At 46.9% G+C, this 23349-nt stretch overlaps 1 protein-coding gene across 3 annotated transcripts in view; it reads left to right on the top strand.

Annotated features, from left to right (window-relative positions):
* FGFR1OP2 (FGFR1 oncogene partner 2) overlaps positions 1 to 23349 on the top strand; it is a 57698-nt gene that overhangs the window by 7994 nt on the left and 26355 nt on the right. For all 3 annotated transcript variants that reach the window (XR_012242969.1, XM_073621750.1, XM_073621751.1), the window contains exon 2: positions 14069 to 14211. Coding sequence is in view for 2 of the 3 variants with exons in the window: in XM_073621750.1 (XP_073477851.1) it covers positions 14077 to 14211 (135 nt within the window). In the remaining variant the exon portion in view is untranslated. The remainder of the gene's footprint in view (positions 1 to 14068; positions 14212 to 23349) is intronic.

Below are 23349 nucleotides of genomic sequence, written 5' to 3'. Positions count from 1 at the left end.
TCTGGAGAAGTGATGCTTGAGAGGTGATATGATTTCAATATACAAATGCCCATACTGGTGACCCCACAATAGGGATAAAACTTTTTCACGGAAGGGAGTTTAACAAGACTCCTGGCCACTCATTAAAATTAGAAGAAAAGAGGTTTAACCTTAAACTACGTAGAGGGTTCTTTACTGTAAGAACGGCAAGGATGTGGAATTTCCTTCTACAGGCGGTGGTCTCAGCGGGGGGCATTGATTAGTTTCAAGAGCTATTAGATGAGCACCTGAACGACCGCAACATACAGGGATATACAATGTAATACTGATATATACTGTATATAATCACACACATAGGTTGGATTTGATGGACTTGTGTCTTTTTTCGATTTCACCTACTATGTAACTATGCGCTGATGTATATCGGCGTGCAGCGGTCGACAAGTGGTTAATCTGGCTGACTCAACTGCAAGAGTTACTGGAAGGAGACATGCCAAGGAAAGAGTTAGTGAGGACCATTCCCACACTAACCAGAGTGGCAGCTTTTCTAGCAGATGCCTTGGCCAAAACAGTAAGAATATCTTCAAGGGCCACAGCCTTAGTGAATTCAGCCAGAAGAGCCCTGTGGCTGAAGTCATGGGAAGGAGACATTGTCTCCAAGAACAGGTTGTATGATATCCCATTCACAGGAGATTTGTTGTTCAGGCCGGACCTGAAAACAGTCCTGGACAGGACCACAACGAAGAACAAAAGGTTCCCCCAGGCTAAGAAGAAGCAGGGGAAGGCCCCCTTTCGTCAATCCAAAAAATTCAACAAGGCGAGAGCAAAAAAGCGCTGGGGACAGCAAAACACGAAAGGCAGGAGAGACTTTATCCTCAAGCCCCCCAACCCAAAGAACAAAAAACAATGATGATCTTCAGGTGGGGGGCAGACTGGCAGCCTTTGCCCACCAGTAGATGGATGCTACCTGAAACAAATTTGTCTGCCGAACCATAGCGGAGGGCTATGCAATAGATTTCCTGCCCGCCCCCCAACCAAGTACCTAGTCAGGGCCGTTTTTTCCACTGGGCATGCTGGGCAGTTGCCCGGGGGCCCCACTTGTCTGGAGGGCCCCATCCAGGGCTGATCCTCAGCGCTGCAATCTGCTGCTTAAGTTGACTGACTGCACTGGTTGCTCACTTGCTAGAATCACAGGCCGCCTGGCGTCTAGCTAGCAACCAGTGACATCAGTCAGAGGATGCGGCCGCCCCAGCATTCATAGCGCGCCGCGGCCACCCCAGCTGCTAGTGAACAAGCTCTGCCCACCTCTGCCATGTTCTTCAGACAGCGTGGAGAGGGAGTGGAGCAGAAAGACGGCCCTTGATAGCTGGCGCTGCCTTTCTGCTGTGAGTGACACACTGTACTGCACTAGGCCGGCGGCCTCCAGTAAGTCTAACACTGTCTACTTAAGTAAGTTCAAGTTGTGCACCAAACACAGCCACTGTCTGTGCCCATCAAAGCTGCCACTGTGCCCATCAAAGCTGCCACTGTGCCCGTCAAAGCTGCCACTGTGCCCGTCAAATGCAGCCACTGTGCCCGTCAAATGCAGCCACTGTGCCCGTCAAATGCAGCCACTGTGCCCGTCAAATGCCGCCACTGTGCCCGTCAAATGCCGCCACTGTGCCCGTCAAATGCCGCCACTGTGCCCGTCAAATGCCGCCACTGTGCCCGTCAAATGCCGCCACTGTGCCCGTCAAATGCAGCCACTGTGCCCATCAAATGCAGCCACTGTGCCCATCAAATGCAGCCACTGTGCCCATCAAATGCAGCCACTGTGCCCATCAAAAGCTGCCACTGTGTCCATCAAACGTGTGTTATATTGTCCAAAAGTTGCGTTAATGTTTAAACATTGATTTTGTTGGAAGTACCAATAAATATAGCCTTATTGATAATTTGCATTTTTATTCTCGTGCGTGATTGTGTAGACAGGGCCCCAGTGCACTGTATTGCCCGGGGGCCTATAATGCTCTTAAGACGGCCCTGTACCTAGTAACCACACTTCCAAGGGACAAAGACCGATCAAAAGCTTTTCTAGAGTCCCTGGAAACCCTCTTGACCCAGAAAGTAATTTGTGATGTCCCACAAGAAGAAGAGAACACGGGGTTCTACTCGCATATATTCGCAAGGAAGAAACCATCAGGCAAGCTAAGGCTCATGCTCAACAGAAGGATAAGATACAAGAGATTCAGGACGGAGTCCATCTATTCACTCAGGAATATCTTACCAGCAGGGGTATTCATGACCACAATAGACTTTCAAGATGCATACCTACATGTGCTCATAAAGAAAAGTCATCAACGATTCCTAAGGTTTGTGATCCAGGGACTGGTGGCTACCCTGCATCTGCAGTACACATCTTTGCCTTTCGGCATCTATTCTGTGCCCAGGATCTTTTCGAAGATAATGGCAGAAGCTCTAAAGGGCCTGAGACAGCAAGGCATAGACGTGATACCATACCTAGACGATCTACTGTTCTTTTTTGGATTCAGCAGAAATCCTAGAAAACAATCTTTACACAAGCAGGTCCTATCTACAAAACCTGGGGTGGATAGTAAATACAGAAAAATCGCAGCAGACCCCAAGCCAGAGAGTGGTATACTTAGGTTATGTACTGGACTCAAGAGTCAAACAATCGCTTCAGTGGTGGCTCAATCCGCTCCACTACATTGAGGAGAGCAGATGGACTCAAGCCAACCCTCTCAGGATCACCACAGACACCAGTACCCTAGGGTGGGGGGCGCACATGGGGGATCTCTGTACTCAGGGAAAAAAACTCCAGGTGGTCTCAAGCCTCCTCAAGGAAGGAGGCTTGAGACCACCTTTAGGAAGTTAAAGTGGTTATAAACCCAAACAAAACAAAAAAAAAAAAAAAACAAACTCTGTAAGACAAAGGCATTATGAGCTAGTATGCATCGCATACTAGCTCATTATGAAATACTTACCTTAGATCAAAGCTGTTGCAGCGGGCCCCGCACACCCCGGTGACCTGGCGACATGTCTCCCGGAGTCATTTCCGGGTTTGCAGGCTCCGGCGCTGTGATTGGCCTGAGCTGCGATGACGTCACTCCCGTGCATGCGTGTGGGAGCCACCGGTCATGGCTGCTGAAGAACCAGCACGAGTGGCCGCTTCTTCAGTACGCATTCAGTACAAAATGGCTGTCCTGCTTCCGTGAGGGCTGTGGACAGAGGGGGCTGCAGACCAAAAATGGGAAGCCTAAAAACACTTTCCAACAGCTGGGAGCGGTGACCATAACCAAAGCCGGGCTAGCTCAGGGAGGGGAAAGGCTGGGTCCAGATCCAGGAAGCACGATCACTGTATGACCAGAGTGGAAAATGGCAGAGTCGCTGCAGTGGCAGGTGAAACCAGAGATGGATGCTGGAAGGGCAGCAGGTAGGAGGCTGAGCTGCAAGGTGTCCAGACACCACAGGACTCCTCCCCGGCCACATGACGTGGCCGGGGAGGAGTCCTGTGGTGCCTGTACACCCCTTTGCAGCTCAGCTTCCTGGATCTGGGACCCAGCCTTTCCCCTCCCTGATGTAGCCCGGCTTTGGTTATGGTCACCGCTCCCAGTTATTGGAAAGTGTTTTTAGGCTTCCCATCTTTGGTCTGCAGCCCCCTCTGTCCACAGCCCTCACGGAAGTGGGACAGCCATTACTCCACAGTGAGTTTGGCCATTCTGACGATTTTTCCGATTTGTACTGTGTATTGGTTACATGTTTTATCAGCAATAAACTGTTTGAAATTTCACATGGATTCCATCTCCAATTGATTCCTTGCCACCTCCTGGATCTGCGCTTCCCAATTCTGTTTTTGTCTGTTTCTCATTTGGTCATTTGAATGCGGTAGCAGCGGTCCAGTGTGACTTTTATAATGATTTTGGCTCCTTGGTTTACTTTCTGCGCTTGGCTCCCTGTTGGCATTTTAATGCTATGATGGTGGCATACCTGAACAGGCAAGTAGGGACAAAATCCCAACGGTTGATGAGCCTGACGAAAACTATTCTCTCATGGGCCGAGGTAAATATCAGATCGATCTCAGGTATCCACCTGAAAGGGACAGACAATACACTGGCAGATTTTCTAAGTCGAAAGACCATAAAACAGAGTGATCGCTAAACCAAGCAACCTATTTGTGGATCACGCAAACTTGGAGGTGCCCAAGGTAGATCTGTTCACCTCAAAGGCAAACATGAAGCTGCCAAAGTTCTTCTCGCTGGATCCCACAGATGGCAACATCAGAGTGGACGCGTTCAGTCAAAACTGGACTTGCCAGGTTGTGTTATGCATTTCCTCTGACCGCTCTAATACAGAAAGTGATCCAAAAAATCAGGGAAGAAAGGGCAGCGGTGATACTCATAGCACCCCACTTGCCCCAGAGAGCGTGGTTCAGTCATTTGAAGAATCTCAGTCTCCAGCCGCACCTGATACTGCCAGACTTACGGAACCTCCTATCACAAGGGCCAGTCAACCACCCGAATCACGAACTCGTGAAGCTTTCGGCTTGGTTACTGAGGGGGTGAGGCTGCAAAAGAAAGGACTGTCAGACAGAGTGATCCACACCATTCTAGCCAGCAAAAAACCCGTAACTAGAGCCATTTATGAGAAAGTAAAGCCCCATACACAATTCGATTTTCTGCAGATTTTTGTCTTCAGATTTACCAAAACCATGTAGTGCAAGGGCCTGCCTGATTGCATACAAATTGAAACTCTTAAGGTTTGACCTCCATATTATTATATGGTTTTGGTAAATCTGAAGACAAAAATTTGCAGAAATTTTAATAGTGTGTATGGGTTCTAAGAAGGAAGTTTGTCTCCTGGTACGGGAACAAACAGGATACCAAAATTTCCCCCATGGGGGCTTCGTATGGGTCACTGCTGGAGGCATGGCGTCTCTCTTGTCCCTACATTTTACCGATTTAGCACATTCAGAGACTAAGCAGGGGGCGTATACAATATTTGCAGAAGGGGACAAGAATGGGAAGCTTTTGGCTATGTTGCTTGCGGACTATCGCTCGATCACCAACATCCCAGCTATCAGAAACAAGGGGGGTGACCGGGTCACGGATGCACGGTCCATAATGACAGAGTTTATTGACTTCTTTTCATCCCATTATTCCCCCCATACCGACGTATGACATGTCTACTTTAGATTCCTTGCTGGAAGGCCTATCGCTACACATGTTGTCATAGGCAGATAGTAATCCCTTAGATGCTAAAATTAACATCAAGGAGATTGAAACGGCAATCTTTGCGTTTTCCTCTTCATAAAGCCCCTGATCCAGATGGCTTTCTGACTGATTTTCTATAAAGCCCATGTAGAACAGCTTGCCCCCAGACTGCGTTTACTCCTGGAACATTGCCTTGAAAAAGACTCTGCCGGATTCAATGCTAGAAGCCTATATGATCCTTTTGTTAAAACCTTAGAAGAACCCATTAGAGTGTGCTTCATACTGTCCTATAGCTCTTTTAAACATGGATCTAAAGATTCTGACCAAAGTATTGGCGACCAGGTTGGCTACGGTTATTTCCTCCATAGTTAATATAGACCAGACAGGGTTCATGCCGGGTAAATCTACGGACACAAATCTGAGGAGACTTTTTACGCATTTACATCTTCCTCCTATGGATGCCAGAACTAGAATAGTGGTATCAATTAACCTAGAGAAAGCTTTTGATTCAGTCGATTGTTATTTGTTCAAGGTCTTAGAACTCATGGGTTTTGGGCCAGATTATAGAAAGTGGATATCAGTGTTTTATAGACTCCCTAGGGTGGCAATAAGAGGTTTTCTGTATCTGAATTCTTTACGGTCAGCAGGGGCACTAGGCAAGGGTGTCCGTTATTCCCCTTCCTGTTCGCTCTTGCTATGGAGCCTCTGGCTGTTGCCCTCCAGTCATCAGGGAAGGTTAAAGCTATTAGGGTAGGCTTGATTAACGAGTCCCTTGCGCTGTATGCTGATGATTTGCACCTGTTAAAGACCTGGGTGCTTCACTGCAGGCAGCGCTGGACATTGTTTTTTTCCAAGTAAAAAAAAAAAAAAGAACTTTATTAATATAAAACACATTTTACAAGTCAATTGGGTATAGATAGCGACAGAAGGTCAGATACATATTGTAACATCACAATTAAATATGCAGGAATACTACGGGGCATACATTCACATATATTCACATGTGCCGTAAGTTATGGGGCAGATTAATCCAACTTATAAATATACCGTGTTTTTGGTGTAGGGGAACGCTGTACTGGATTTGGACCCATTATATACAGGTCTCCCCGTCCCCCAACCATCTGTCCCAGATCTTTGAATATTTTTGTGCGGATCCCCTGTGTGCGTAGATCCGTTTCTTAAATGGCAGGGTGTCATTAACTGCTTTTTTCCACAACTGTAGTGTGGGGGGCATATTCTGCATCCATCTTTGCGCTATCACTTTGCGTGCTAAGAATAATGTTTCAAAAATGAAAATTGTGTGATATTTATCCATCTCTACATCTGGTAATACATAACTTAGGGTCCAGCACCACAGGGGATCCCATATTATCATGGAGAAAACGGACAACCTGCATCCAATATGTCTGAACATGTGTGCAGCTCCATATAAGATGGTAAAACGAGCCCGGGTCAGCTCTGCACAGGCGACATGCCGGGTCCGGCGTGTGATGGAACTTTGCCAATCTCACCGGGGTCAGATAGGCTTTGTGTACAATATACAGTTGTGTCAGTCGGTCGGACAGCTTAGGGGACACCGTCTTGGTTCCCTCCAAAATCTCGGCCCAGTCAGCGTCATCTATAAGTCCTACGTCCTGTTCCCATACCGTTTTGGCCTTGTGTGAAACAGCAGCTGCGCCTCATTGTCTAATTGTATAATATACGTGTGATTATAAGCTTAGAGGATTAATTTCCCATAACTATATTCAGTACAGGGAGAGGTTCCTTCTCTACATCCAAGTCCGGCAATTGGGTTCTAAGTGCGTGGCGGAACTGCAGGTATTTAAACGCTAGTTGGTGTGGAAGGGAAAACTCCTCCTTGAGAACCTGAAACTGCTTGAGCCCAGAGGTGGACAGAACCTGATGGAGATACAATATTTCATGTCTAGCCCAAACTATCGAGTCTGGAACTGTTTCCAGTTCTGGCATATTACTGTTAAGCCACAGTGGAGTGTGGGAGTGAAACCTCCCCAGATTCTGCTTCTTTAGAGATATTTTCCATCCCCTTTTGGTGATATAGCAACATGCCCGTGTTGTACCGCGCAGAGGGACCTTGTGTTTTTTTTTTTTTTCCCCCCGAAGTATAGCCTGAATGGGTGTATACGCGGGGTGTCCTGCTTTGTCACAAACTAAAGATCTATAGCGCTGCATTTACGACTTGTGGGAAAGCTGCGAGGCTAAATAATAGTCCTGGAGCTCCGGGAGAGATACACCCCCCATGTCTGTGGGATTTTTAAGGGTTTGCCAAGCTAGTTTGTGTCTACTATTACCCCAGACAAATGAATTTAGGATAGCTTCCATCTGTTTAAAGATTTTTAGGGGAATATATAGGGGGGCATGCCATATCAGATAAAGAATTTTGGGCAGTAAGATCATTTTAATTAAATTTAAGCGCTCCATCACCCCTAATGGTAATCTGGACCATGTCTGCGTTTTATTTTTTAATAAGTTAAACAAAGGGGTTACCTTCAGGGGTGTATAGTCTACCAGGTCCCTGGTTACCTCCACCCCCAAGTATTTAATCTTGAATACTCTAGCAAGTGGTAACGGGGGAGTTGTGAAAGGGGGAGGGAATACATCTATTGGAAGAATCTGAGACTTGTCCCAATTTATACGCAATCCAGAGTATCCCCTCATTTGTTCAATAAGTCTTAACGCTGCTTGGAGTGATGGTCCCTGATCTGCTAAGTAAAGTATGGTGTCGTCAGCTTACATTCCTATTTTATCGGCCGTAGGGCCCCGGCGCAGACCTTGAATATCGGGGTGTGCTCTGATGGCAATGGCCAGTGGCTCCGCTGCCAGCGCATACAGTAAGGGAGAGAGGGGGGACACCCTTGTCGAGTACCCCTCAAGTGGGAACTGCTCAGAGAGCCATCCATTCACAAATCCATCCATTTTCGCCCTGGGTGTCTGCTATAGAAGCTGTACCCATTTTATAAAGCGTGCCCCAAAACCATAATTATGCAAACATTCCCACAGAAATGGCCATTCCACGGAGTCAAAGGCCTTGGCTGTATCTAACTCCACCACCACCCTCGTTCCTGAGTTGTCGTGTCGGGCTTGGATATTCATATAAATTCACCTAATATTCATGGCTGTATTTTTCCCCGGCATAAAGCCCGTTTGGTCCGCATTAAAGTCAGGATAACAGTGTTTTATCTAGAAGCCAGAATTTTAGCTAAAATTTTTATATCTACCTACAGGAGTGAGATAGGCCTGTAGGATTCAGGGAGATGCGGGTCTTTTCCTGGCTTGGGGAGAACTATGATTTGGGCTTCCTGCATAGACTCGGGGAGTCAGTTCTGATCAAATATAGACTGGTATAAGGCTTTCAGCTTGGGGACCAATATATCCGAGTAAGCGACATAAAATTCCAGAGCCAATCCATCCATCCCCAGAGCTTTAGATTTAGCTAGCTGTGCAGTCGCTTCCGTGATGTCGTGGTCGGAAATAGGTGCATCAAGAAGCTCAACTTGTTCTTGATTCAGCTGGGGGAACTGTATGGAAGATAAATGATTGAATTTCCCTTTGCGTGTATGTGTGTTGGGATTTATATAAATTGCCATAGAATTGTCTAAATTGATCTGCTACCTGTTCTGGGTTTGTTATATTACACTCGTCTGGACCAACAAGCGACACCACGACTGGGGGCTTATCCTTCATGTGAGCCAAATAGGCCAGCAGCCTCCCCGCCCTTTCACCCTGCTCATACACCCTCTGCCTGCAAAAAAAACCACGCTGTTTAGCCTTCTCAGTGTGCAATTGCGTGACTAGTCGGGTCTGCAGTTTCACTCTATTCAGGTTTTCAAGGGTCGGGTTAGAACTATAGGCCTCTTCTAATTCTTGTAGTTTGTCAGATGTGAGTTGTAGTACAGTGTTGGACTCTCGTTTTAACCTATTTATTCTGGAGGATAATATTCTGCGGGCATGGATTTTAAAGTCGTCCCAGTGTGTAGTGAGGGCGGGGGGGTCCCTGCATACCCTCCAAAAAGAAGAGCAGCTCCCTGGCAATAGAATCATGGTCTGTAAGAAGGGATAACCAATGAGGGTTTAGCCGCTAGCATCTAGTGGAAGAAGCTACTCGCAAGGATGCCGTTGGCCAACACGGAGAGTGGTCTGACAGGGTCCTTTGACTTTTGGCAAAAGGGCCCTGGAGACGTAGGCTATTCTGGACATGGTATTGTGACTTATTGAGTGGCAAGTATATGCTCTAGTTGTGGGGTTAGTATGTCTTCACACGTCAACAAGGGCAAACTCGGTCAGTGTACGGTACAGCCTAGTATGCAGTGGTTCATCAGGTCTGATTTCAGCCCGTTCTGGGTGGTCAAGGGATGGAGTCATCGTGTGATTGAAATCCCCCATCCACACTACTGGTATAGACGGGTACAACGCTATAAATGCAAGACCCTCTGTGACCACGTCTGCCCTATATGGAGGGGGGATATAGCTAGCCAGTATCAACAAGGGGTCTCCCCCCACAATTGCATGTAGAAAGAGGTACCTGCCCTGGCGATCGGACACCATGGAGACCAATTCAAAAGGTGTAGATTTTGCAATCAACACTGATACCCCTCTAGACATATTGGTGTGGGTGCTATGGTAAGCCCACCCCACCCAAGGACGCTTCAGGGCCGCCTGTAAGTGACCCGTGATATGTCTCCACCAATGCAACAATATCCACCCTTTGACTTTTCAAATATTGTAAGACTGCTGTCCTTTTAATCTTATCCCGCATGCCCCGCACATTCCACATCATAAATGTAATGTCTGCCATGGTGTTCATGTGCACATATATCGCATGTGGATCCGCAGGGCAACCTCTCCTCCTCAAACCAAGGCAGCACACCCACCCCACAAGTAAACCAACATATTGCATATGTAGTAAGTGCTTGTTTAAAAACATTCCAAGTAAAGAACATGTGCACAATGGTGCTAACATTCCCAATGCTCTGATCAAAAGATCCAGCATTTTCCTTCCCTCCCAGCTTCTCGTCTCCCCAACTTGGCGGAAGCATACATTCCCATGCAACCTTTGTATAGATCATCTTCCAGCCAGCAACATTAGCTGGAGGTACAATACTTAGATTCTAATAAGCAAAAAGGTACAAAATATAAAGAAAAAGAAAAAGGGGGTTGCAAACATGATGGGGGCGATTATTCACTGAGTGAAGCAAGGTTAGGGCACGAATCATGTCCTTTGTCTCTGTCTCCATCCAAGTGATGCTCTTGCTGCAAGGATATACAGTCATCCTGATGTATCAGAGTTCAGGGGCCTCCACCCCACGGTATCCCCATGTAAAGGCTGTGAGGGCAATGAGATGCACAGGGTGATAAGCTCTATGGTCCAAAGAGCTCCAGGCCCGAAGCCGAGTTTCCAGGGTTAACAAGAAGTCAAATTCCTCCCCCCCCCAAGGGGAGTACAAGGATCGGGCCCCCTAACTTCAAAAGGGGGGAGGGGGGAATCTCTGTTCTTACATTCAGTAATGCATGTGCTATAAAGATGGGGGGAGCAGAGAGAGGCAAATGGAGAATCGGGAGTACCCCCCACAACAGAGGGGACATTCAGAAGAAAAAGGGGGCCCGTCAACAAAAAACAATAGTGACAGTACTAACAGTAACATGCCGCAAACCCGTTCATCCATCTGGACGTCCGCGTCAATCCAGCCAGTGTACTGCCGCCTTCGGGTCCTCAAAAAAATATGGCTCTGCCATCTTCCTCCACTCTCGCTTTCTTCATTAGAGAAGTCGGGAAACACTGCGACATGTCCGTTGCCCAGGGCGATGTTACCCTTCTCTCTGTTTAGTCGAAGGATTTTATCTCTATCTCTAAAGTTAAGAAACAATAAAAGTTCACCAAGTGGCCGCGAGATATGGGGCCCAAAAGTCTGGTCGCAAAATGTCAAGCACTTTTCTGTAGCAGAGAATGACATTTTGCGACACGATTTTGGGGCCCCATATCTCGGGGCCACTTGGTGCTAGGAACCCCAAATTTGGTGCTAACACATTGGAAATAACACTACAACATATCCAATTTTGGGGTTCCTAGCACCAAGTGGCCCTGAGATACGGGGCCCCAAATTTGGGTTGCAAAATGTCAAGCACTTTTCTGCAGCAGAGTGACATTTTGTGACCTGACTTTGGGGCCCCATATCTCAGGGCCACTTGGAGGAACCCCAGCTTTGGATATGTTATAGTGCTAGTTCCACTGTGTTTGCAGACCAAATCTGGGGTTCCTAGCACCAAGTGGCCCCGAGATATGGGGCCCCAAAGTCAGGTCGGAAAATGTCATTCTCTGCTGCAGAAGTGCTTGACATTTTGCGACCTGACTTTGGGGCACCGTATCTCGGGGCCACTTAGTCTGCTCTGCAAACACTTCTAGACGCAAACGCGGCAAAACGGGCCTTTCTAAATGCCGATTTCAGCTTTTAAAAACGTGTGTTCAGCAGAGTTTGCACCGGCGTCTCGTGTACATGAAGCCTTACTGACGCGAGAGGAGCTTATTGGGCCCCTTTCAGTGGCCTATAAAGAGTTCTTTAAAAAGACTCCTCAGGCCCTAGCCAGATGTAAGGAAAAATGGGAAGCTGAAGTGCCTGACATACAGGTGGAGGACTAGGATGATTTGTGGACTCAACCCTTTCAACCCCCAGTATCGGCTAGAGATAGGTTGATTCAATTAAAATTTCTAAACAGGAGCTACTATACCCCGGCCAGGTTAGCCAAGATTTTCCACTCAGTCTTAGCTGAGTGCTGGAGATGCTCCTTTTCATCCGCCAATGCAGATCATTTTTTCTGGAAGTGCCCACAAATTCAGCAGTTTTGGTCTGAGTTCACCTCCTGTATCTCGGATCTTCTGGCAATGCCTATGATTGTGTGGGTTTGTCTGCTGGGTCTTTAACATGTTTATTGGGTGACTATTAAAAAAGAAAAACCCTGAGACTGATTTTTAAGATGGCTTCTAAACACATGTTTGAATTAACTTTTTTTTGTCTTTATCTAACAAGCTTTGCCATATATGGTAGAACAGATTGTACAGGAAATACTAATTAGCCAATAAAGTACGTACCAGGAATGCTATTGGTGTTTCCTCAGCCAATAGAAGCGTTATAGCTATATTATTGTAAGTATTAGGAGGGGGCTGTACAGCTCTCTGTGTGATCCTTAATGCCTCTTTTAGCTTGTAAGCAATCATCCTTTTGTGTGACGCATCTGAAATAAATTGTCTGCTTTTCAATACATCTGGAGTTTGACTGATCAAAGGAGAAGAATAATCCTAACAGTCTAGTAGTAGATGAGGTGGTACCTTCTAGGGCTCTTAGAACTCTGCTTAATATTTTGTTATTTTATGGGAGGAAAGCAATTCTGCTCAACTGGAAGAAGCCGAGGGCTCCTGATGTGATATTTTGGAAGGGCTTGGTGAATTCCATGATGCCATATTATAAAGCCACGTACACCACCAGGGGCTGCGGAAAGAAATTTGACAGGGTATGACAGGCATGGTACAATTCCAATGACACAGCAGGATAGTCCTTGGTTGAGCTGTGACAAAGGGGGAGGGGGGGCTACATTGTTAGAATGTACTGGTTTAGTCAGTTGGACTTTGTTCGGTTTATATGCAATGCACTGTAACTTTTTGGGCCCTGTGTGGCTGTGGATGCGGGCTGATGTCATGTTGACACAGCTCGGTTGTTCTCGGTTATGGTATACATAAAACCTTAACAATAATAATTTTTAAACAAAAACAGGATTCCAAAAGAGAAATCATCCTGGCGATTCTGGATTTCCTGCACGAGGGAGCAGATGAGAATATCTCTGAGCACGCTGAAGGTACAATTGTTAGCACTCTCCTCCTTTCTGGACACCAGATTAGCAGAGGAACCGCTCGTAAAGAGATTCCTGATCTTGTTAAATAGAGCAAGACCCGCGAAAGTTTACAGAACTCAAACATGGGACCTCTCCAAGGTGCTCAGAGGATTTCTCTCTCCCCCATTCGAACTACTGGAGGAGAGCTCAGATAGGAATCTTACTCTAAAAAACGTGCTCTTAGTGGCCATAGTATTGGCCAGAAGAGTGAGCGAAATTCAAGCTTTATCCATGATGGAACCATACTGCCTGATCCAGACAGACAAAATAGTCCTCTCTCCAGACCCAGCTTTTCTACCAAAAGTCTCTTTAACCTTCCATAGGATGCAGAATGTGTTTATCCCATCGCTTCCAAAATCAATGGATAGTAAGAAAAGAGACACATACAACAAGCTAGATGTAAGAAAAAAGCACATAGCTTATTGCGAGAGAACAAAGGACTGGTGAAAAACCACCTCCTTATTCATCCTCTATGCAGGAGTCAAAAAGGGAAAGCAGGCATTGAAAAGCACAATAAGCAGATGGATAAAACTTGTCATACAGACGTCCTATGAGGCGCAAAACCTTGCCTGCCCTGGAAGACTTATTAGAAAAAGAGTTACCAGGTATCTTACTGTTCACTCTAATGCACTGTTAGCTGTAGATATAGTAATTAGTAGGGGGACCCTGAGACCTAAAAATCATTTTAAGGGCTTTTCCAAGTTAAAAGTTTGAGAAAGGCAGCTCTAAAGCTCACCATATGCATTACAATCTGGTTGTACAATTTCCTTTAGATCTACCGACAACTATGTTGCACAAGGTCCTGCCTGACTATACAGAGATTGATTGGATTGAAATTGTTTAGGTAGGTCTTCATGTTGCATAGTTTTGTTAAATCTAAAGTTGATTGTACAAGGATTGTAGGGCAGATTATAATGTGTAGTGTGACTCTTACACTGTGCACAGTGGAGTGCTTCATATGACTGTAATTTTTTTTACAACAGCCAGCAATATGAGTTGTACAATCGAAAAGGTTCTGGCCGATGCAAAATCCCTGGTGGAAAGGTTACGGGAACATGACAGTGCAGCAGAGTCTCTTATCGAACAGACGACGGTGCTCAACAAACGGGTGGAGGCAATGAAACAGGTCAGTGGAGTGCCGTAACATGAATATTGATGATGGCACAGAGTATGTGTGCTGAAACTTCTTTGTATACTCGGTTCATATTGAGTTCTTACTAAAGCAATTTACTAGAAATTAATTTTTGCTTGGACTTTCACATTATTGCTCGCTTCCTGTTCTGTCTTTATGCGTCACATATCTCTCAGCTCAACTACTGCAACTCCATCTTTATTGTCCCACCTCTACACAGACTATCTCCGTCTAACATGAATGCTGCTACCAGACTCGTACACCTTACCAGTCATTCAGTTTCCACTACCCCTCTCTGTCCATCCCTCCGCTGGCTTCCATTTTTCCCAACAAATAAAATTTAAACCGACTTCTGTCTAGTAGGAGAGGTCACACATGGATTGAAATTCAGACCGTACCTGCTGATCCATTGTGCTTGTTGGAAAATGTTTCCCAATTCAGCAACTGCTGCCAATGAACTGCAGTTGCTAATCGGTGTATTCTGATAGTGGAGAGTGCTGTCAGAATAAAATGACTTTGCAGGGATGATCCCTCTATCTAACACAGTTTGTATGAATGAAAAGAAAAACTTGATCCATCTATATCCAGCTGAAACAATCCATAATTATTCCCCAGCTACATCACCAACCACATCCCAAAATATCACCTAAACCATTCTCTTTCCATGACCTCCTGCTCTCTAGCTCCCTCGTCGCCTCCTCCCATGCTCGGCTGCAGAACTTCTCCAGAGCCTCTGCCTCTGTCTGAAATCCCCTACCCTAACATGTTAAGCTAGGTACATACTATGAGTTGTTTTGTTTTTTTGATTTTTTTTTTTTCTGTTTTTTTTTCATTCCCCACTCTGTCTGCTTTTAGGGGATCCCTAAAAACATATCCCTACAGGGAAGCCTACCCCATCTCTAGTTAACAACTGAAGTTTACTTTCTCAAAAAAACTCATTCTCTCAGTTACTTCCTTTTGTATCCCTTTCTTTTCCCTTAAGGGCCGGTTTACACTGGTCTGACATCCGCTCCGACTTTGAGAGCACAAGTCACATGACATGTCAATCTAGTGGCCCCTCTTGTCCTGGACCATACCAGGCCACCTGCCCCCAATATGGAAGGTTGGGTGCTTTGGGGCGGGGGGGCTCTAGATGGTGACAAGAGCCTCTTCCCGACAACCCTGGGCGATGGTTGTGAGAGTCTGTTGGCAGGGGGTTTATCTGAATCTGGAAGCCCCCTTTAACAAGGGGGTCCCTAGATTCCCCCTTCCCCCTTACCCATTCACCAAAAAAAATGAAGTGTAGTGTTACAAAAAACAAGAGATGGTTTTTGATCAGTCCTTTATTAAAAATGAAGAATGACCCCTGTCGTAGCGCTAACATGTCCTCTTTCTCCAGTTTCGCCGCTGATGTCTTCTCCCTCTGCCGATGTCTTCTGCCACCGCCGACAAAAAACCTGGTCGTCCTCCGATGCTGGCTCCTACCATTGTGTCAGCTCTGTTGTCTGCCGATTGTTATATAGCTATGGGGCGTGGCCATCCGGTGAAGTCACCTGGAGACCACGCCACTTTTGATAACCTAAAACTTCAAAAGGGGTGGGATCTCCGGGTGACATCACTGGACAGTGTACCCCATACTCATACTCCCCCCACCCCCCATGTTAACCCCACAGCATTTTTTTGACGTGGGCTTTCCTTTTAAAATCCATACCAAAACTAAGGGTCTGGGTGGGAGTCACGCAGTTTTTTTTTTTTTTATAAATCTGGCATGAGGTTTCCTCCATACCAGAAGCAAAGGAATTGTTTTGATTGGTTAAAGGACAAGTCAAATCCTGTTCATTAAAGTTGCATAGAATTTGGATTGGAAGTGGTGGGACTTCCGAGTTGGAGCAGTATGAACCCGGCCTTAGATTGTAAGCTATCATGAGCAGAGCCCTCCCCCAGTGATCAAGCTGTAATATTGTAAATTTGTGACAAGTCAAAAGGCAAGAGGCTGTGGCAGTGACAGATCTGTGTGAGACATTTTGTAAACACAGTCAAGAACTGAATAAGTACTATGAATTTGACCTCTCTGAGCTGGCATCTCAGTCCAGATAGTAAATTATAGTCCAGTAACATATTGAATTTAGCCAAAAATAAAAGTAGTAGCAACCCAAAACAGATATATAAAGAAGCTATTTTAATGCGGAACTAAATCCATTGATTTAACAGTTTCCCAAAATGGTTACATTAAGGCATACCATGAATGATACCTGTCATAGATGTCTGTGCTCTCAACTGACTTGTCAAGCCTTTAAATGACTGGTGTCCTGACTGATGACATATGCAGCCAGGACCGTTTTTAAGGCAGGGCAAAAGGGCAGCTGCCTTATACTTGCCAATTATCCCTGTTTAAATCCCCTTGTACCTTGAAGTTTTATGCTGTGTCCCAATATCTCAGTGTGAAGTTCTGTTACTAATGCTACTCAACTCTGTCCTATTGCCTTGTACAGATGACTCACCTGCAGACCCCATGTTTACATGTAAATAACCTGCATTAATATGTAAATAGAGGTGACCTTGATATGTAAATGGTAGCGGCATTCATATGTATAGCATGTCCCCCTGAGGTCATATTCACCATCACTTCTGCTGAATGCTGCTCACTGGGTAAGTAAAGGGGCATGCTGGAAAGCCTTGCCTACAACTGTGATCATTAAGCCTAACATCAGCCTGTTCTGCAAAGGTAAGCAAATTGGAGGTGGAACACTTTTTCAAAATAACATGGTGCCACAGCACCCTGAATTTTGATACATGTGAATACGTACATCTCAGCAGATGTGTGAGGGTGTCATTAACAATTAATGGCACTGCTGTGTATCTGCTAAAGGGCAGCACGTTTCTGTGGTGTCAGGAAAGCAATTTTGCATGCGTTCCTGACACACACAAATGTAAACGCAGGCTAAATGTCTCAGTTACATTGGTGGTCAGGATAAATCTTCTCATTACATTAGGGCTTGGTGTACAATCCTTTCATTTACACTAGTGACCACCAGTGTGGTCAGTGTAAATCCCTCTTTACATTGGTGGTTACTATGAATGCTCCTATTACATTAGTGGGTAGCGTAAAATCCCCCGTTACATGGTGGTCAGTGCAAATGCCCCCTCACATTGGTGGTCAGTGCAAATGCCCCCTCACATTGGTGGTCAGTGCAAATGCCCCCTCACATTGGTGGTCAGTGCAAATGCCCCCTCACATTGGTGGTCAGTGCAAATGCCCCCTCAGATTGGTGGTCAGTGCAAATGCCCCCTCAGATTGGTGGTCAGTGCAAATGCCCCCTCAGATTGGTGGTCAGTGCAAATGCCCCCTCCACATTGGTGGTCAGTGCAAATGCCCCCTTCACATTGGTGGTCAGTGCAAATGCCCCCTTCACATTGGTGGTCAGTGCAAATGCCCCCTCACATTGCTGGTCAGTGCAAATGCCCCCTTCACATTGCTGGTCAGTGCAAATGCCCCCTTCACATTGGTGGTCAGTGCAAATGCCCCCTTCACATTGGTGGTCAGTGCAAATGCCCCCTTCACATTGGTGGTCAGTGCAAATGCCCCCTTCACATTGGTGGTCAGTGCAAAAGCCCCCTCACGTTGGTGGTCAGTGCAAAAGCCCCCTCACGTTGGTGGTCAGTGCAAAAGCCCCCTCACGTTGGTGGTCAGTGCAAAAGCCCCCTCACGTTGGTGGTCAGTGCAAAAGCCCCCTCACGTTGGTGGTCAGTGCAAAAGCCCCCTCACGTTGGTGGTCAGTGCAAAAGCCCCCTCACGTTGGTGGTTAGTGCAAAAGCCCCCTCACGTTGGTGGTCAGTGCAAAAGCCCCCTCAGATTGGTGGTCAGTGCAAAAGCCCCCTCAGATTGGTGGTCAGTGCAAAAGCCCCCTCAGATTGGTGGTCAGTGCAAATGCCCCCTCAGATTGGTGGTCAGTGCAAATGCCCCCTTCACATTGGTGGTCAGTGCAAATGCCCCCTTCACATTGGTGGTCAGTGCAAATGCCCCCTTCACATTGGTGGTCAGTGCAAATGCCCCCTTCACATTGGTGGTCAGTGCAAATCCCCCCTCACATTGGTGGTCATTGAAAATTCCCCATTACATTGGTGGTGAGTGTAGAATGCCCCACGACAGTATGCAGTCGTGCTCAAAAGTTTGTACACCCTGGCAGAAATTGTGAAATTTTGGCATTAATATTGAAAATATGACTGATCATGCCAAAAAACTGTCTTTTCTCCAAGCGTCTTCCAGGACAGCCCATGAGACCTTGGGCTCCTCCTACCAGGACAGGAAACACGTCACCCCCACCAGATAAAAGGGCGGTCCTCCAGGCCCATGTCAGTTATTTGTGTTTCCTCCGGACAGAGGGTAACATGTTCCTTGAACCTGCTCCCATAGGCCTTATGAGCAGGGGCTCTGTATGGCTATTTTTTGGGGAATATCACTTACCTCTTCCTCTGCCAGAAGCAGCACACCGCTGGGGAGGTTGGCTGTGCTGCTGTTCCCTGTCCTCCGTGCCTGGAGAGGGCCAGGACCGGTGTGTGGTTGGGCCCCTAGCGCAGTGCAATGCACTAATAGCTCAGCTGAACATCGGTTGTCCTTCCCTGCCGACAGCATGGCTGATCTGTGCAGGGAATGGAGGAAGCCACAGCGCTCGAGGGGGCAGAGCTATTGCGCTCCAAGCTGGCCCACATTAAGTGCCTGGAGAGGGTTACTTCCGGGGCATATGACGTCGTCGGGCGCTGAAGACGCGGTTCCAGTCTCCATAAATGGCGCAAACAAAGAACGCTGGCTGCTGGTGTTTCTTGGTGTAAAGCAGCCAGGCTGTGGACGACCAAGAGGGGCAGAATGGATCCTCCTGCAGTACCTGCACAGGCAGCAGATGCGGTTCCCAACACCAGCACCTCACAGGTAAGCCTGGGGTGTTCTGTCACCACCTTGCTATCCCTGTGAGTGTTCCCTCCCCCTCCCCCCTCTGTAGTAGTGGGTGTAAGGGGACACATTTCCTCCCTCCTGCACATGGTGTTACGGAGCGATTGGGTGGCTTTAATTACATTGTGGGTCATTTATTTTGTCTTGCAGACCAAGACTCAGGACAAGGCCCAAGCGCAGCCACTTAAAAGGAAATGTGCGGTTTGCGCAAACAAATTGAGCTCCTCATGGAGCAAAGCAGTTTGTTGCACCTGTATAGAAGGCCTAGTAAAAGATGACCCGGTTGCCTCTTGCCAGAAGATGCTTACTTCTGTTAGGGATGAGCTTGCATCCACCTTCAGTTCTTTTAGAACACTTATTGACAAGCTCCAGACTCCAGCAAAGAGTCCGTCTTCACGGAAGGCGTCAGTCAGCACTCCGCAGCAGGCAGAGAGTGAGGACTCTGAGGCTGAGGTCAGATCTACCCGTTCTTCTCTGGAAGAATCAGGGTCAGATACAGAGCCCAGGGATAGAGAATCCACTCGAGGCTCAAGATTTAAGTTATCTGTTGAGGATGTAGATGACTTATTAAAGGCTATCTATACTACCCTTGAATTAAAAGAGGAAGAGGTTCAGTTATCCAAACATGATCTTATGTATAAAGGATTGCATAAGAGAAAATCGAGAGTTTTTCCAGTTCATAGTTCTTTGGTTGATACTATTAAACAGGAATGGGATAATCCCGAGAGAAAACCATTCTTCTCTAGTAACCTAAAAAGAAGGTTTCCTTTTGATGAGGACACTGTGCAGCCGTGGAATAAGAATCCCAAGTTAGATGCACCTCTTTTAAAGGTTTCAAAAAACTCGGACCTAGCGTTCGATGATATGGGCGCGCTTAAGGATCCGATGGACAAGGGGGGGGAAATCCTTCTCCACAGAGCCTGGGACTCAGCGTTTGAAAACCTGAAACCAGCTCTGGCTTCCACTTGTGTGGCCAGAAATCTGGAGGTTTGGTTGACTCAGATTCAGTCACATCTGTCAGCAGGTACCTCCAGAGAGCAAATTTTAAAGTCTTTTCCTCTCCTATTTCAGGCAGTGGGTTTTTTGGCAGATTCTTCCGCTGAGTCGGTAAGAATGTCGGCCAGGACTTCGGCTCTAGCGAACTCGGCCAGGAGAAGCCTTTGGCTTAAGACCTGGTCAGGGGACTTGGCCTCCAAGTTGCACCTTTGTGGCCTTCCCTTGACTGGCGATCATTTATTTGGCCCAGGTCTACAGGAGGCACTGGAACGCATGGCTGATAAGAAAAAGGCGTTTCCAGAGAAAAAGCAAGTTCCGACAGCCAGAAAATTTTTTTGTGGCCAAGGCAGGCAACAGATTCCTAGAGAAAAGGACAGCAGCCCGAAAAAACACTGGATTGGGCACAAAGGCAGAAGCAAAGGGGGAGTGCTGTTTAACCCTCCTCAACAGCCCGCCAAGCCACAGTGACTTTTGTTCCCCCGGTGGGAGGAAGATTGAGGGCCTCCATCCGACAGTGGGCAGCAGTCACTCCGAGCCCCTTCATCCTGGACCTAGTGACCAACGGGTACAGGATGGAGTTTGTTCACCAACCACCAGAATGTTTTTTGGTCACATTTCCTCCACAAGATCGGGAGAAAGCGAGGCCTCTGGGTCTCCAGATCGGAGACTTATTAGATCAAAAAGTCCTGAGTCCTGTTCCACAGTCAGAGCAGGGCAAGGGATTCTATACCCATGTATTTGTGGTCAGAAAGCCGGCAGGAAAGTTTCGACTTATCCTGAATCTCCAGACTTTAAACAAGACCATCAGATACAAACGTTTCCGGATGGAGACTGTTTTTTCTATCAAAAACCTACTATACCCAAACTGCTTTATGGCCACGTTGGACTTAAGGGATGCCTATCTTCACATCCCTATTCATCCAGCCTTCCAAAAGTTTTTGAGATTGGCAGTGAAGACGAGTATGGGGACCCGACATTTTCAATTTCAAGCCCTCCCTTTCGGTCTTTCCTCAGCCCCACCCATCTTTACGAAAGTGTTGGGGGAAGTGCTGGCGCCACTGAGATTAAAGGCGATAACTGTTATCCCTTACTTGGACGACCTCCTGATAGTAGCAGAGACATACCAGAGGCTGTTGGAGGCTCTCCAGGCTGTACTGGACTTTTTACAGTCCCTAGGCTGGCTGATAAACAAAGAAAAATCGTCCTTGATCCTGGCCCAGAAAGTATCTTATCTGGGTTATGATTTTTGCTCAGTGAACCAAAGAGTTTTTCTTCCTCAGGAGAAGATTACCAAAGTGTTCCAGACTATGTCAGCATTGCAGACCAACCAGTCGGTCTCTCTGAGACAGGTGTCGAGGGCAGTGGGTCTTATGACCTCATGTTTTCCCGCAGTACCATGGGCGAGACTCCGTCAGCGTCCGTTACAGGATAAAAAGAAGCCTGTGGTAAAGAGCTGGTCAGCACCTAGCAGGAGGTCTCCCATGGTCCTTTCCCATTTCCCGAAGTATTACCACGGATGCGAGTTCCTGGGGATGGGGAGCCCACCTCAGCAATGCACTAGCACAGGGAGAGTTGTCCTCAGAGGAGGCAAGGGCCTCATCCAATCAAAGAGAGCTGCTTGCAGTCCAGAGAGCCCTGCAGTATTTTCAGATGGAGATCATGGGTCACAACCTCCAAATTCTGTCGGAAAATATCGCGACAGTCGCGTATATCAACAAGCAGGGAGGCACGAGAAGCCGGATGCTTCAGTCCATTGCCCAGGAGATCCTTTCATGGGCAGAGGGGAAACTAGCTTCTATTTCTGCTGTACACCTGAAGGGGACAAACAATTGCCTGGCAGATTATCTCAGCCGTCACAGGATAGACCGAGACAACTGGTCCCTTCATCCCGAAGTCTTTGCAGACCTCACCAAGAGATGGGGTTATTCCGTAGCGGATTTGTTCGCAAACCGAAACAACCGCGAGACAGAGATATTCTTTTTCCATGAACCCGGCAGACCAAGCCTTGGGGATCGATGCTCTGGCAAACCCGTGGCCTCCAGGCCTATGTTATGCCTTCCCGTCAATCAGACTGATTCCAGAAGTCCTCCGGAAATTTCTGCTAGAAGAGATGGATCTGATTCTAATTGCCACATTTTGGCCCAAGAGGCCATGGTTTTCCCTGCTACAGTCTCTGGTTTCAGAGCCTCAGCGGAGTCTTCCGAAAAGGGAAGACTTATTATTGCAGGGTCCAGTATCACACCCTCAGGTGGTTTCCTTAAACTTGATGGCCTGGTATCTGAAGAAAAGATACTGAGCGCCCAGGGGTTCTCTGACAAGGTAGTCAAGACTCTCGTTCATTGCAGGAAGCCGGTTACTAGAGCCATATATTCCAAAGTTTGGAAAAGGTTTAACTCATGGTTATCTGAAAATGAAAGATTAACCCATGATATTCCGTCTATTTTGGAATTTTTCCAAGAGGGTGCCGACAAAAGTCTTTCAGTTAGTACCTTAAAGGTACAGGCGGCAGCTATTAGTGTGCTCCTCCAGTTTTCTCTCCTGGAAAATCCCACTATAGCCAGATTTTTCAAATCTATCTCTAGGGCCAGACCAGTAGTGGTGAGAAGTTGTCCAACTTGGGACCTGTCCCTAGTACTACAAACTCTGGTGGAATTTACGTTTGAGCCTCTGGGAAGTATTTCAGTTAAGTTACTTACATTAAAGACTGTTCCTTATAGCTGTTACCTCAGCTCGTAGGGTAAGTGAGTTGCAGGCCCTATCAGTAAGGGAGCCCTTCCTCACGATTTTTGAGGATCGAGTTGTTTTACGAACCGATCCAGGTTTTTTGCCCAAGGTGGCAAGTACATTCCACCGATCCACCGATTGTACTGCCAACCTTTTTGTAGTTCGCCACAGGGCGACCTAGAAAGAAAATTTAGTTTTCTAGATGTAAGAAGGATTCTCTTAGTCTATCTTGAGGTCACCAAGACCTTTAGGAAAACTGATGCCTTATTTGTCCTCTTTTCTGGAGTTCACAAAGGGAATAGTGCATCTATAGCCACATTGGCTAGATGGATAAAGCAAGCCATCTCTGAAGCTTACAAAATTAGGGAGGTTCCTACACCTTTTGTTAATGCGCACTCAACTGGAGTCTTGTCTACGTCTTGGGCTGAGAGGGCTGGTGCCTCCCCGGAACAAATTTGCAGGGCTGCCACATGGTCCAGTTACTC

The sequence above is a fragment of the Aquarana catesbeiana genome, linkage group LG03 (genome assembly GCF_042186555.1).
Source record: "Aquarana catesbeiana isolate 2022-GZ linkage group LG03, ASM4218655v1, whole genome shotgun sequence".
Taxonomy (NCBI): domain Eukaryota; kingdom Metazoa; phylum Chordata; class Amphibia; order Anura; family Ranidae; genus Aquarana; species Aquarana catesbeiana.
Note: the sequence above shows the minus strand (reverse complement) of the source record. Positions and strands in the feature narration are given on the sequence as shown.